Source organism: Schistocerca cancellata, chromosome 4 (assembly GCF_023864275.1).
Source record: "Schistocerca cancellata isolate TAMUIC-IGC-003103 chromosome 4, iqSchCanc2.1, whole genome shotgun sequence".
In the NCBI taxonomy this organism is placed as follows: Eukaryota; Metazoa; Arthropoda; class Insecta; order Orthoptera; family Acrididae; genus Schistocerca; species Schistocerca cancellata.
The window spans coordinates 893,298,151-893,314,978 of NC_064629.1; the positions used below are offsets into that span (position 1 = coordinate 893,298,151).

General features: G+C 37.2%; 1 protein-coding gene across 4 annotated transcripts in view; it reads right to left on the bottom strand.

The window, feature by feature from the left end:
* LOC126185052 (WD repeat-containing protein 7) overlaps positions 1-16,828 on the bottom strand; it is a 352,004-nt gene that overhangs the window by 243,067 nt on the left and 92,109 nt on the right. For all 4 annotated transcript variants that reach the window (XM_049927810.1, XM_049927808.1, XM_049927809.1 and 1 more), the window contains one exon: positions 6,071-6,242. In XM_049927810.1, coding sequence (XP_049783767.1) covers positions 6,071-6,242 — 172 coding nt within the window. The remainder of the gene's footprint in view (positions 1-6,070; positions 6,243-16,828) is intronic.

Genomic DNA, 16,828 nt, shown 5'->3' on the forward strand with positions numbered 1-16,828 from the left:
ACCCCCATTCCTCAAAATTTTTCCGAAGAGTGAGCCAAATGGGGAAGGGCATCTTAAAAGGTTCATTTTATACATCGTGCATTGAGATCTTCAGCCCACTTTCTCGTCGTTGCGTTGCAGTCGTGCCTGACCACACAGGGATCGCTCTGCTCATGCCTGCGCCATTAACTCCCCACGTATGCCAAGGGGTAGATGCCCACCCCCCTGGGGCATAGGGACTCCCGGCAATGGCCATCCTGCCAGGTGGCCTTTGCTGCAGCTGGGTGATGCCTGTGGGGAGGGCCCTTGGTCGGAGTGGGCGGCATCAGGCCGGATGAGACGCGATGAAGTGTAGTCCATCATCTCTTGCTGGTGGTGAAACACCAGCAGTCTCTAAGCTGAACAGCTCTGTCAGGGGGGTCAATATGGAGTTTTATCAGTTCTTCAGGTGGCTACTTTGTCAGGCATGGGTTTGATTCCTGTACATACTATTGGTAGGTGGGACTTCACAAGGCATGGTCTGCATGACAGTAGGAAAAGGAAGGGTAAATTGTCCGGGGTAATGGCAAAATCTTTAAGGCGGGGGTGGGGGAGGGGGCTGCTCAAACTCGTGGGAGCACCTCTTTTTTAGGCTAAGATCTGTGTCCAATGATTCAATACTGAATGAAATTAAGCTTAATGAAATGCTGAGACAGGCAGGTACTAGAGATGTGAAAATATCACAAGATTCTCATAGATATATGGTGAAAAATAAAGTTAGTATATTGCATCATCAGAATATCAGGGGATTAAAAAACGAAGTAGATGAGCTTCTTGTTTGTTTCGAAGATTTAGAAACTGAGGGTGAGACAGGGGTACTATACCTGTCTGAACATCATACAGTTGAAGATATGGAAAAGGTAAATGCAGGCGGCTATAAGCTGTAAGCTCTTGTAAGTAGAGACACTATGAAGAGAGCAGGAGTTGCCACAAATGTTCAAATTTATCACAGAGTGAAAAATCTAGAAACTAAAAACTTTTGTGCAGAGCAATGTATAAAAGCATGTGCCTGTGAGCTTAAACTAAGTAATGGTACTTTTTAATTGTAGTGGTGTATAGGTCACCACTGGGAAATTTTCTGCTATTTCTGAAAAACTTGCATTCTTTGTTATGTTATCTGTGAAACAGAGGGAAGCAATTTATTGTTTATGGTGATTACAATGTACATTTTCTGAAAGTGTCTCATAGAAAGAATGACCTTGAAGTACTACTTGCTTCTTTCAATTTGACATCAAGTTACTGATTTCATACTCGGGCAGGTACACGAAAGCAGCACAATGATACATAACTTTTTATAGACCACGACAAATTTAATTTAATTAAAATGTTTCTTATTAAGAATGGTCTTTCTGCTTAGAGGTACGACGAACATTAAACTTGACATATAGTTATCTAAAAAACACATTGCTCTCACATAAGAAGTTTCATTTATGTATTACTTTCCAATATTCAATGAATGAACTGCAAAACTGAAAATTTTGTATAAAGATAAAAATTAAGGCATTTTTGACCTGATTTTGCAAAAAACTGTGCTCTATAAAACTTTCCAAACTGAGCTCATTAGGAAGATCATGGCTTTAACCATAAAAAAAAAGTGTATTTGATTATCCAATGCAAGCTAACAATGCTAGATAATTTGAAAAAAAGTGGGTGTAAAAAAGTTTGGTGTGAAAATCATGACGCAAAAAAATTTTAACTTCTGATTCTTATGTCTGGTAGAGTAAACAAATGCTGAAGATGAAACTTAATATGCAGTCAGTAGCACAAGGATGTGGAACACAAAATTTCATTCATCTACTATTTTCCAGTAATGTACAAATTTGTTGAAAAGATAATTTTTGTGGAAAGTTGAGAAACATGGTATATTTGACACTTATTTTGCAAACACTATTTTCTAGTAAAGCTTCAAAACCAGTCATATGGAACAACATGTTTTAAGACCCCCACACCAGAGCAGTCAGTTTAATTTCCAACTTGAGCTAATACACTGTAAATAAAGCTTTAACTATGGACAGCTACAACTTAGTAACATAAGGTTTTCCAGTATGAATCCTCATTCACATTACTGATTTCTATATTTCTACAAAAATCAGCTGAAACTTGACTTTTGCTAAAATTACAAAAATGAATCCCATTCAATCTGCTTTTAAAAAATCCCTTTTCCATAACTGATTTCACACTAATCACATTTGGAAGAGCATATTTTGAAGTATTCAGAACATCACATTCAATTTTCCAATATGCACTAACAATACCTGAAAATGACGGGAAATTTGAGGGAACGTACCATGGTTAACAGGCTACATTGCAGAAACATGCTACCCACGTTTTCTTGCATATGGATTTTATTTTTAAATTGACAAGAAATATCCAATGAAATAGCATGGGTCCATGGTGACACTGTCACTACTGGGTCAAGAACAACTGGCAACCCTTCGCCATACGGGTCTTGCCCAATAGCTGTGCAATACCAGCCACAGGTGGGTTTCTTCATCCATGTTCTCAAGTGTGTAATTTGATTTCTTAATGTAGGTTCTAAACCTTGTGGTGGTACCAGTTTGCTTACAAAGCCATTTGTTAAGTACATTATCTCCAGTTCCCAAATCTGTAGGAGTATCTCAAATAGGCGGCAAGGAAACAACAATTTCAATTTTTACTGTTAACTTCTCTGATGGAATTTATGCACCCTCAAGGCCCAGCTCATTCATTTTATTAGTCCGAAAGACAGGATGCTTGTTGCGCACCAGAACAACACCTCATTTCCACACTCTGTTCGTTCAGTATCAGCATACAACACAAAGTATCAATTTCCAGAAAATGAGCGGCAGAAAGTGGTTCAAAAACTACGAAAAATGTAAACTGCAATCGTGCGAAGTTAAAACTCAATATTACTTTTTGCTTGCTGCCTATGTTAGATACTCCTACAGACTTGAGAATCGGAGATAAAGTACCTAGCAAATGGCTTTGTAAGCAGTCTGGTACCACCACAAGGCTTTCGAATCGAAATTAACAAATCATATTACATGCTTGGGAACCCAGATGAATAAACCACCTGGGCTGGTATAGCATAGCTATTGGATACCACCCCTGTGGCAGTGGGGTTGTAGGTTCATGTTCTTCAACTGGTAGGGACAATGTCAACATGGACCAATGCAATATAGTGAGATAAAACAGAATCCACATGCAATGAAACAAGAACAACAGATTGCTGCAATGTAGCAGTCAAATTTCTCTTGTCATTTTCTGGTATTGTTAGTGCTCATAGGAAAATAAAACATGATGCTCTTTCCAAATTTGATTAGTCTGAAATCAATTATGGAAAACAAATGTTCTAAAAGCAAACTGAATGTGATCTATTTTTGCAAATTTTATGAAAAAAATAAAGTTTGAACTGATTTTCTAGAACTTTAGAAAGCAGTACATGAATGATATTTTATATTAGGAAACCTTATGTTGCTAAGTAGTTGTGTGCAAAGTTTCATGTTTATCAATGCCTTTAATCAATGAGATATAAGAAGTCCAATTTGAAACTATATTCGCAGAGAGGTTTTTCTGGCTAGTTTGCCTCAATCTAAGTAACATCGTTAGTCCATGTTGGACATTAGGCCCACTGTCCTGGGTCAACTTAAAACATGTTGTTCGAATGAGACTGGTTTTGAAGCTTTACTAGAAAACAGTGTTTGTAAAGAAGTGTCAAATGTACCCTTCTTTTCACCATTTCACAAAACCACAATTTCTTTTTGGCGAATTTCTAGATTATTGGAAAATAGTTGGTGAATTTTGTATTCCATGTCTTAGTCTTCACTCCTTCCGATCTGATCATGTAAGTGTAGAAAAGTTGTGGAATGTTTTCAAAGAGATAGTATCAACAGCAATTGAGAGATATATACCACATAAATTAATAAGTGATGGTACTGATCCCCCATGGTACACAAAACGGGTCAGATCGTTGTTGCAGAAGCAACGAAAAAATCATGCCAATTTTAAAAGAACGCAAAATCCCCAAGATTGGCAAAGTTTTACAGAAGTTCGAAATATGGTGTGTATTTCAATGCGAGATGCTTTTAATAATTTTCACAACGAAATTCTGCCTCTATATCTGGCAGAAAACCCAAAGAGATTCTGGTCATACATAAAACACACCAGTGGCAAGACACAATCAATACCTTCACTGCGCGATAACAATGGTGAAGTCACTGATGACAGTGCCACTAAAGCAGAGTTAGTAAACACAGTTTTCCAAAACTCCTTCACCAAAGAAGACGAAGTAAATATTCCTGAATTCCAATCAAGAACAACTGCCAAGATGAGAAACATAGAAGTAGATATCCTCAGTGTAACAAAGCAGCTTAAATCACTTAATAAAGGCAAGGCCTCTGGTCCAGATTGTATACTACTCAAGTTCCTCTCAGAGTATGCTGATAAAATAGCTCCGTATTTAGCAATTATATACAACCACTCGCTCACAGAAAGGTACGTACCTAAAGACTGGAAAATTACTCAAGTCACACCAATACCCAAAAAGGGAAGTAGGAGTAATCCGCTGAATTACAGGCTTATATTACTAACGTCGATTTGCAGTAGGGTTTTAGAACATATACTGTATTTGAACATTATGAAGTACCTTGAAGAAAACGATTTATTGACATATAGTCAGCACGGATTCAGAAAATATAGTTCTTGTGAAACAACTAGCTCTTTATACTCATGAAGTAATAAGTGCTATTGACAGGGGATGTCAAACTGATTCCATATTTTTAGATTTCCAGAAGGCTTTCAACACCGTTCTTCACAAGCATCTTCTAATCAAACTGCGTGCCTACGGAATATCGCCTCAGTTGTGCGACTGGATTCGCGATTTCCTGTCAGAGAGGTCACAGTTCGTAGTAGTAGACGGAAAGTCATCGAGTAAAACAGAAGTAATATCCAGTGTTCCCCAAGGAAGTGTTATAGGCCCTCTATTGTTCCTGATCTATATTAACGACATAGGAGACAATCTGAGCAGCCATCTTAGATTGTTTGCAGATGATGCTGTCATTTAATGTCTTATAAAATAATCAGATGATCAAAACGACTTGCAAAATGATTTAGATAAGATATCTGTATGGTTCGAAAAGTGGCAATTGACCCTGAATAAAGAAAAGTGTGAAGTTATTCACACGAGTACTAAAAGAAATCAGCTAAATTTCGATTATGTGATAAGTCACACAAATCTGAGAGCTGTGAATTCAACTGAATACTTAGGGATTACAATTACAAATAACCTAAATTGGAACGATCACACAGATAATTTTGTGGGTAGAGCAAACCAAAGACTGCGATTCATTGGCAGAACACTTAAAAGGTGCAACAGGTTTACCAAAGAGATTGCTTACACCATGCTTGTCTGCCCTATTCTGGAGTACTGCTGTGCGGTTTGGGATCCGCATCAGATGGGACTGACGGATGACATCGAAAAAGTACAAAGAAGGGCAGGGGAGATAGCGTCACAGACATGATACGTGAATTGGAGTGGCAAACATTAAAACAAAGGCGTTTTTTGGTTGCAACGGGATCTTCTCATGCAATTTCAATCACCATTTTTCTCCTCCGATTGCGAAAACATTCTGTTGGCGTCCACCTGCATACGGAGAAATGATCATCACGATAAAATAAGAGAAATCAGGGCTCGCACGGAAAAATTTAAATGCTCGTTTTTCCCGCGTGCCATTCGGGAGTGGAACGGTAGAGACACAGCATGAAGGTGGTTCATTGAACCCTCTGCCAGGCACTTTATTATGAATAGCACAGTAATCACGTAGATGTAGATATGAAAACTGAAGAGTTATGGAAATAAAATAAAAGCAGTTAACGCAAGTGAATAGCTAAAAAGACTGATTCTGAATGGAGGGCCTGTACTGTAGGTAACAGACTGTTTGATAAACATCTACAAAATACAGAAGGATGCAAAACCCATTAAACCACATTAAAATACAATACACTACTACAGACAAGAGGACTACAATAAAGTAGGACTTAGATAACAGCATCAAGGAAAAAAATTATGAAATACCTGGTGGCTTGTCAAATTCTTCTTGCTTTATCTGTAATAGCTGCCCATCTGTTACATCTGGAACAGACCACACTACTACTGAACCCTCTGAATCACCACGCACTAAGAGCTTGTGAGTCCGGCCTTGTCGATGAATCACATGGTAACGTAGAGCCGGAGGGCAAGAAAGCAGCTGCAAAACACAATTACAATTAAAAATAGAGCTTCCGTAGAGTAATTTTGCACTGACAGCCTAACTTTAGACATAGTCCAATACCAGTACATACAAATAGCTGTTATGTTTAATACTACCAAGTCATACTATGACCAGTCCAATTAATTTTAAACAATAATTAATATTAAATATTTGGTTGCATTAAATTATAATAAAGTTTGTGGACTACAGCAAATACGGCAAAATCAATGATATGGCCTAAAAAGTCATTCATAATATCTGACTTTTCAACAATTTACAATAAAAAATGTCACCATCCAACAGCCACTTTTTTTTAACATTGTCAATGCATTTCCTGCCTTAATTATTGCACAGTGACAATCTGGTAAAAAATCTCAAAACTTGATGTGACTTGCTCTGGTACTGTCATACATGAAGAACTTTAAGGCACATACAGACTGAATTCATATGGTGCACTTTCAACTGACAGCCTGGTAAATTGGCTATCAGAGTGCTTTTCATTTTCACAACTGTTTGGGCAAATATGTTAAAAACATGAGAAGTGTGCAAATTTTAAGGCTATATCATTCACGGAACCTTGTTAACAACATTTCTATAGTTCCATGTGCGATGCTGGGAAAGTGCCATATGAGTATGCCCTAAGGGAGCAACACATACAACCGACATTAGACGACAGCTTCAGGTGACAAAATGCGACTGCAGGTATAGCTACAGAAGTGCCCTAGTTTGGCGACATCCACACCATTGATGGTCATCTGGCATAAATGGTGATGACTGAATTCAAACGAGTTTGAATCTTGCTGTTGCAGCACGTAGAATATGGATAGTGACAGCTATGAGTCATCCCAGTGAAGCGCTAGAGTGGACAAGCCGACTGCTGTGTAATTTTTATCATCTGACTTTAAGAAAAAAATCTTTCAGACTGATACCTTGACTCGATAATTTCTTTTCATTATTTGTTATAGTTACTGGGCTGCACGAACTAAGTAAATGACTGCAAACATTTTTAAGAGTTTGCAGAGGTGAAAACGCACCGCAGAGACACTGCGTACAGCTCTTTTAGGTCATACATATCTGCATATGAAATGTATGCCAACATATTGAAATTGTATTTAAAGTTGATATCATCAGAATGATGACTCTCGTAATTCTCAAGATTTTGGATTTTATATCTGGTGGAACAGATTTTTTGCAATTGACAGCACAAAAAGAGGCATGTATTTCATCTATGAATAATAGTTGAAATATTTTGGTCAAATTTTTGGGCAGAGTGGAAACGAGACTCCCTATAAAAACAATGCACTGGGTTTTTGTCCGAATTTTCATAGCCAAATGAAGAGTGGGAATTGAATAAATGGGGTATCAAATTCACCAGCGTGAGTTCTAGTTTTGAAGAAAAAAAGTTAATTACTTGAAAGTAATCAGGACGAATAAGAAAAAATCTGAGTTGTGGGAACATTGGAATATTTCACTAACAGCTGCTGCTAGCTACGTAAATGAAGTGTCAAGAAGTTCATATGGAAAAAGGAAATCAGTCAAATGTTTTGTGAAATGATTTGTCTAAAAGTAAGAATTATAACAGATTATAGAAACATTTGACATGTCTTTGAATGATGATCTAAATCTATTACAGCAATTGAGGTGCATCAAATGTTTCCCTAATCTATTTTATTTCTTTCTTTCTTTTAGATAAATCATTTCACAAAATATGTTGACTTTTTCAAAATAAATTTTAATGCTTTATTTATGAAACTATTTAGATTAACTGAAACACTTGGCACTAACATTGACTGCTGATGAATTATGTTCCCAATAATCAAATATTAGTAAAATTTCTTGGTTGTTCTGTGTGTTTTATTAGGAATTTAATGTTTTCATCCAATTAAACTGGGCAGGAGTCTTAATAGCACACAAAATGTCAACAGTTTTCTTGATATAGTCTCGTGATTGCCTAAAATTAAGGGTAAGTCCCTCAGTAGATAAAAGGCTTCCCCAATATCAGCATACAAGAAATACAATGTTAAAAAAAAGTATTGTCTGAATGTGAGACCACAAAAACTGCATTCGGGTGGATCTTCATTCCACAAGAGATAGGGGCATGTGTCCACCAGCAGTGACCCATGCGAAGGCAAGTGACAACCATTCCGTCCCTTCTCTGAGTCTGAAAGGAAGAGCGCCATGGCTGAATAGTTGGTTTGACTGACTGCAGCTTCTTGGTGGTGATTTCTTGACACTGTCTTTCCCTCTCAGCCATCATTCTCTTTGCTATCCATGGCACAATAGGTTGGGGTGGGGGCATTATGATGAACTGTGATGTTTTTTCTGACAGGCCAATTTAGCTGCTCTCGCTTTAGCTGCTATGTCAGCTTTCTCATTCCCCTCAATTCCAATTTGTCTAGGTACCCCACAGATGGCCACCTTTTCCTGCCATTACAGGTGTGTAGTATCCTGAACCATCTGGACTACCCTGTCTGCTGGATACATATGCTGGATTGCCTGTAGAGCACTAAGAGAGCCTATGGAGACAGCAACTTCTCTCCAACAAGAATATCATCTACTCCAGTGCTTTCTTCACCTCCTGCAGCTCTGCATAGTACACTAAGAAGTGGTTTGATAGGTGGGTCTTTATAACAATGAGGGAAGGTAACACAGCAATGAACATTGTACACTTGGTTAGATCATGGGTAAAAACCATGATGTGCTAGCGACACTCCAATAAACAGCCATTAGAAATCCTTTTTAAAACTATAACTGGAGAGTTGGTCTTGTTGCACTTCATCAAGACCAAGTTAAGTGTGGACCTGGCAATTATCCAGATAGAGTATTTATTCCATTCCTGAATAAGAGCTGGTATGATGTCAACATTTCTTTAGAAATTGTAGAAACAGTGGAAGAAACAGGAAATAACTCAGACAAGTCCATGAATTGTGGTTTAAATGATGATTGTTGTGCTCATTAAAGTTCAGAACAAAAAGAGTACCTTCCTACCCCCAAGAAAATGAATGACAAAGAAAAGGCTATAAAGTTTTTGGTTGAACAGAGGAAGAAAGCGCTTAGATTAAAGCAGTGTGCAAAGCCAGTTTTGCATAATAAAATCTGAACATGAATTGTATAGGTGGAAGACAGATTTACACGAAGTGCGAAATATGCATTGAAATGAAACTTGCAAAATTGTGAAAGAAAAACTATTCAAAAGATTCAGTGCACCATTACTGAGGGAAATCTATGAGACTAGGTCCTCTGAATTACAAGTGAGATGAAAATTTCCAGGTTGCTTCGACCTGGTTAAACAAATTCAGAAAATTATACAGAAAAGGAAGTTGCAAAAGTACGAAGTTTACTTCCAGTAGTAAACAAGATGCCATTAACAGGTAATTTTTATAGAAAATTTGTAGCTTATTGTTATCCCCTAAAATTGCATGTATAAAGCCAGCCAGTCAGGTTTCATGTAGGAACTAAATGTAAACCACACTTTATCACTTCAAGTTAAAAAAGACAAGTCTCTAGAGCAGTCAATGAATACTACGACATATTTGTATACAACAATGGCAGAGATAAGTATCAGTGGATTACTGTTTCTGCAGCTTTATATCTGTCCTCAGGAATGTGAAGTAGGACCATATTTAATAAAATGACTGTTTATTTGCAAACATCTTGTAATCAACGTAGCAAAATCAGGAAAAATGCAAGAGAATAATTTTCAACGACACACCCAAAGCGTCTTGTTACTGTTTGAGGACAACAATTCATCGCTTTTGTTGGACACTTGGCCTGGACATAACGACATCTCAGTCTTTAGGATGACAGCAAAAAGACTGTTGATATAATCTGGATTCCGCCCAGTACTAAAGGCATTATTCAACTGCTCAATTAAAAAAATAAATAAATAAACAAATAAAATTAAAAAAAATAAAAAAATCAACAGTGTAAAGCATTTTTCAGAAAATTCTCAGGCCATATAATTTCTAATAGTTCTTTGCCATTTTAGGTTTATCAGCGGATCAGTATTGCTGTACTTCAGTCATTTCTGCAGTGGCAGTTTGCATCACTAAATTTTACAAATTTGATCAAGTATGTCCGGTACTCAGCACAATATGCAGAACAATGGTCATGACCATTTATTGCTCCATTCCAGTTCTGTCTAAATACAACTAGTACGCCTCTGAAGTTCCCAACTGCATTAATACTTCTTTCATGAGGTGTGCCTGGTGGAAGCAAAATGTTTGTTTTCATCATCCAATACATTTTTGTGAGAACTATGGGGAATAAACAAGGAATTGTTTAATTGTTAGTAAAGCATACATTAATAAAAAATTATCGTAAGAACTGTGCTACATGAATTTTTGTAAAATATTTGATGTCAACAAATTAAAGTCCCAGTTGATGGAAGCCCTTTATGATGTATCATCACAGACTGACTTGATTTTCTTTTCTCTGCTAGTCATTTGCATAACAGTTACACCTGTAACATTTTAGCTGTCAATATCAACTTCAACTTATTCAAAAGAATTAATGATTTGATACATTTTTGGTATGGTTTACATGCTAAAATTTGTGTGTGTGCACTTTGAACTTCGTGCTACGGGACGCTACACACCCTTGTTGTGGCTGTGTGTGTTCATTTGCTGTTTCGCATACTAGGGAGGAAGGGCTGTACAAACCACTGTTATATGTTGTTCTTTGTGCAGCAAAATATGACAAACTTTAACATTTTCTTTAGCACTTGCCGTGCACCTTAGCAGCTAAAATTTTGACAGAGCATTTCTTGTATGAAAAATTTCAGTGTAGGTTTCGATACACCGAAATGGACCATTCCATTGTCAGGTTCGTGTAGTGGACTAATACTAAGTGATTTTGTAGAGGAAACTGCATATAAGATGGTAGTGCTGTCCTAAATAGAACTCCAGTGTTTGCAATTCTTATTGAGTAGGTACGCCAGCATACATGCTGCTAGGGTCAACAACACATCAATGAAGTCCATAGAACAAACTAAATGAGATGCCAAGAGCATTTACAAGGGAACCTTTGGAAGAAAGGAAAGATTACTCTAGCAAACACCTGCTTGGTAAATTTAGAGAACCAGAATTCGATGAAGACTGAACAATTCCCTGGTTCACTATACTCCTCATATACAGAATAAGATAAGGCAGATTTTGGGCAAATACTATGGCATGCAGCCAGTAATCTTTCCCTCATTCTGTATTAGAGATGGTGAGACCATCCTGTTAACTGGCAAGTAACTAGGACTTCGAGTAGTTCACTGCTTCTGGTTATATCTAGTATTACTGTAGGAGGAAATTAGCTAATCAGAAGTCCAATCCCAAAGAAAGCAGGTGTTGACAGATGTGAAAATTACCAAACTATCAGTTTAATAAGTCACAGCTGCAAAATACTAACATGAATTCTTTACAGACGAATGGAAAAACTGGTAGAAGCTGGCCTCGGGGAAGATCAGTTTGGATTCCGTAGAAATGTTGGAACACGTGAGACAATACTGATCCTACGACTTATCTTAGAAGCTAGATTAAGGAAAGGCAAACCTACGTTCCTAGTATTTGTCGACTTAGAGAAAGCGTTTGATAATGTTGACTGGAATACTCTCTTTCAAATTCTGAAGGTGGCAGGGGTAAAATACAGGGAGCGAAAGGCTATTTACAATTTGTAAAGAAACCAGGTGGCAGTTATAAGAGTCGAGGGGCATGAAAGGGAAGCAGTGGTTGGGAAGGGAGTGAGACAGGGTTGTAGCCTCTCCCCGATGCTATTCAATCTGTATATTGAGCAAGCAGTAAAGGAAACAAAAGAAAAGTTCAGAGTAGGTATTAAAATCCATGGAGAAGAAATAAAAACTTTGAGGTTTGCCGATGACATTGTAATTCTGTCAGAGACAGCAAAGGATTTGGAGGAGCAGTTGAACGGAATGGACAGTATCTTGAAAGGAGGGTATAAGATGAACATCAACAAAAGCAAAACGAGGATAATGGAATGTAGTCGAATTAAGTAGGGTGATGCTGAGGGAATTAGATTTGGAAATGAGACACTTAATGTAGTAAAGGAGTTTTGCTATTTGGGGAGCAAAATAACTGATGATGGTCGAAGTAGAGAGGATATAAAATGTAGACTGGCAATGGCAAGGAAAGTGTTTCTGAAGAATAGAAATTTGTTACCATCGAGTATTGATTTAAGTGTCAGGAAGTCGTTTCTGAAAGTATTTGTATGGAGTGTAGCCATGTATGGAAGTGAAGCATGGACGATAAATAGTTTAGACAAGAAGAGAATAGAAGCTTTCAAAATGTGGTGCTACAGAAGAATGCTGAAGATTAGATGGGTAGATCACATAACTAATGAGGAGGTATTGAACAGAATTGGCGAGAAGAGGAGTTTGTGGCACAACTTGAATAGAAGAAGGGATCGGTTGGTAGGACATGTTCTGAGGCATCAAGGGATCACCAATTTGGTACTGGAGAGCAGCGTGGAGGGTAAAAATCGTAGAGGGAGACCAAGAGATGAATACACTAAGCAGATTCAGAAGGATGTAGGCTGCAGTAGGTACTGGGAGATGAAGAAACTTGCACAGGATAGAGTAGCATGGAGAGCTGCATCAAACCAGTCTCAGGATGGAAGACCACAACAACAACAACAACAACAACAACAAGTCAGCTGGAGCCAACAGAACAGGCAGTCACTTGACAGATGCTGAACCACACTAAATATGCAGAATTCCCAACCAGTACACTCTGAATGGGTACCAAAACACAAAAATAATGATGGTCAGAACAGACTTCCACACTGTGTGTGGTGATACATTTTATGTATTACATAGCACAACATTTACTCCGATAATATTACTGCTTTGTAATCAGTAAAAACATTTAATTTACATATATAGTCCAGCAGTTGGCTTGGTGGCTCTGTGGATTAGTGCAAGACTGGAAATACAAAGGTCTGGCGTTTGATTTCCAGTCAGTTTGCAGATTTTTTTTCCTGCCACTTATTGCTTCCTTCCTTCTGAAAATGATTTGTTTACATGAAAAATTCCAAGATACGCAGTGATGCACAACCTACGTTAAACTTACAAAGTCAGTTCTAAGGATGGAAAAAGGAAACTGCATAGCACAGGCAACACGACAATGTCTAGTAAAACACTGTGGTGTTAAAACAACATTCAGCCTTACATTTTTTGTGTGAAAATGAAGATCAGATATAAAGCAGTTGTTTTACAAAGCGGAGAAGAAATTCCTTCCCTCTTGTGCGAATGATTATTTACAAGTCACTGCAAGCATAATGTTGGTAAAATGACTTCTTTTACTATAATTGTCCCGGGCCCATTTTTTACTTATTACACAGAAAAACATGTATTTCATTTTTCTTCGCTTGTTTTCCCTACTTTCCACTTCAAAACTATCACTATTATTGTTATGTTAAATTCAATGGCAATCTGCAAACCTCACAACATCCTTAGAACAATTTCATCCTCTTACAAAAAATGTTTATATTTCACTAAACTCAAAGCCAGTTTTACACTGAATTTGTGCAATCACTCCCACGAAATCAAAAGCTAACAATGGATTTTAAATAATTTCCTTCTTTGCTACATTTCTAATCCCTCTTTTAAAAAAAACTATAAATTATCATGATTATTTCTGTATAAAAAAAACTTCTGTGAGAAAAACAGAAAGCACTCAGCTCAATACACTTATTTGAACGTCCTGTACTTTTTGTCCAACTGGAGCAAGTAGGGGCCTCCAAATGAAATGACATGAAACCTTTGGCTCCAGAAGATGTGCTCCAGGACTAGCACTATTCTGCTAGTGAATGGTGCATCACTATTCGTACAGTCTGTACAGTGGCTTGCCCAGTATGTGAAAGTAGAATTATATATGAGAACAACACAAGCACGAATGTTCAACACACAGCTATAGGACATTTATCCATGAAATATGAAACCCTTGGAAAGAAGGAAGATCAAGGTTTAATGTCCTGTGGACATCGAGGTCATTAGGAATAGAGTACAAGCTCAGAATGTTTCAAGGATGGGGAAGGAAATCAGTCTTGCCCTTTTAAAAGAACCATCCTGGTATTGCCTTTAAGCAATTAAGGGAAAAAAACGGAAAACCTAAATCTGGATGGCCAAATATGGGTTTGAACAGTTATCCTCCCGAATATGAGTGCATTGTGCTAACCACTGCGCCAACTCAGGTGGTGGAACCCTTGGAATCCCAAATAAACATTTTACAACATAATTAGTTCAGGAGTGCACTCAAAGTGAAAATGATTGTGAAAACAATATCTTAACCAAATGGGGAGCATCATGAAGGATACAGGAATTAGTGATCACAAGGTCACTGTAGAGAGAGTGAATACCATGACATCTAAACCCATAAAAAAATAAAAGCAAAATACGTATCTTAAAAAAATAAAAATAAAATAAAATAAAAATTTGCTTGGCGCTTTCCTAAGAAACAGTCTCCATTTGTTTTGAACCAAATATGTAAGTGCAGATCACATGTGGCTTAAATTCAACAAAATAGTGCTGATAGCTGTTGAGAGATTTATACCAAATACAATAATAAGTGATTGTACTGATCCCCCCATGGTGCACAAAACAGGTCAGAATGCTGTTGCAGCAGCAATGAAAAAAGTATGACAAATTTAAAAGAACACAAAATTCCCAAGATTTGCGGTGTTTTAATGAAGCTCGATATTTGGAGTGGGTTCTAATGTGAGATGCTTTTAATAGTTTCCAGAATGGAACTCTGTCTCAAAATTGGTCAGAAAATCCAAAGAGATTCTGGTCGTATGTAAAGTACACCAGCAATAAGACACAATCATTACCTTCACTGTGCATGAGTGACAGTAATGTTATTGATGACAGACACATTAAAATGGAGTTAATGAATATCATTTTCCAAAATTCCTTCGCCGAACAAGAAGAAGAAGCAGGAGTAAATATCGAAGAATTTGAATCAAGAATTCTGCCAACATGAGTAACTTAGAAGTAGAGATCCTCAGTGTAGCGAAGCATCTCAAATAACCCAATAACAGCAAGTATGCCAATCAGATTTCTTTCAGAGTACGCTGAGGTAATAGCTCCATACTTAGCAATCATATACAACCACTTTCTCGATGGAAGGTCAGTACTTAAAATTGCACAGGTCACATCAATACTCAAGAAAGGAAATAGCAGTACTCTGCTAATTATAGATGCATATCACTGATGTTGATCTGCAACAGGATTTTTTGAACATATATTGCATTCGAACATTATGAATTACTTAGAAGGAAATCCCTATTGACAAATAGACACATGATGATATGAGTGCTATTTACAGGGGATCTCAACTTGATTGTATATTTCTAGATTTCCAGAAGACTTTTTGACACCATTCTTCACAAGCAGCTTCTAACCAAATTGCATGCCTATGGAGTATCATCTCAGCTGTGCAACTGGATTCATGATTTCCTGTCATGAAAGGTCACAGTTCATAAAAAATGACAAAGTCTGAGTAAAACAGAAGTGATATCTGGTGTTCCCAAGGAAGTGTTATAGACCCTCTACTGTTCCATATAAAAGATTTAGGAGAAAATTTGGACAGCCCTCTTGGACTGTTTGTGGATGATGCAGTCATTTACTGCCTAGTAAAGTCAAAATCAATTACAAAATGATTTAGGCAAAACATCTATATGGTGCAGAAAGAGGCAATAGACCCTAAATAATAAAAAATTGAGGTCATCCATGTGAGTACCAAAAGGAATACATTAAATTTCAGTTAATGATAAATCACACAAATCTAAAGGCTGTCACTTCAACTAAATACTTATGGATAGCAACTATGAACAACTTAAAATGGAACAGTCACACAGATAAGTTGTTGGGAAAGTCAACCAAAGACTATGTTTTATTGGCAGAACACTTAGAAGATGCAACAGATCCAATAAAGAGATTGCCTGCACTACACTTGTATGTCCTCTTCAGGAGTATTACTGAGTGGTATGGGATCCTTATCTGACAGGACTGATGGAGGACATCAAAGTGATTTAAAGAAAGACAGCTGATTTTGTATTATTGTGAAACTGCAGAGATCCTCCAAATACAAAAATATTTTGTTGATGCCAACCTACATAGGGAGAAATGATCATCTCAACAAAATAAATCACAGCTTGCACAGAAAGATTTAAATGTGTGTTTTCCCCAAGTGCTGTTTGAGAGTGGAATGGTAGGGAAATAGTGTGAAAATGGTTCTATAAACCCAATTCAAGGCTCTTATGTATGAATGTATGAACTGCAGAGTAGTGATGGAGATGCAGGTGAACTGACTTGTAGTTTGAGGGTACATCATGACAGTGGCTCTTAAGGTTACCGAATAATAATAATAATAATAATAATAATAATAATAATAATAATAATAATTAATCATCCATAGTCATTATTTTTTAACACTCATTTAACAACTGACACATTACAGAGCTGAAACATCATTTTTGAGGACTAGGAATACATTTTCCACTAAGCACTAAATCAAAAAATTCTGCTGGGAGTCACCTGTCAAATGAAAAGTAATACAAACGCTATTGTAAAATACACT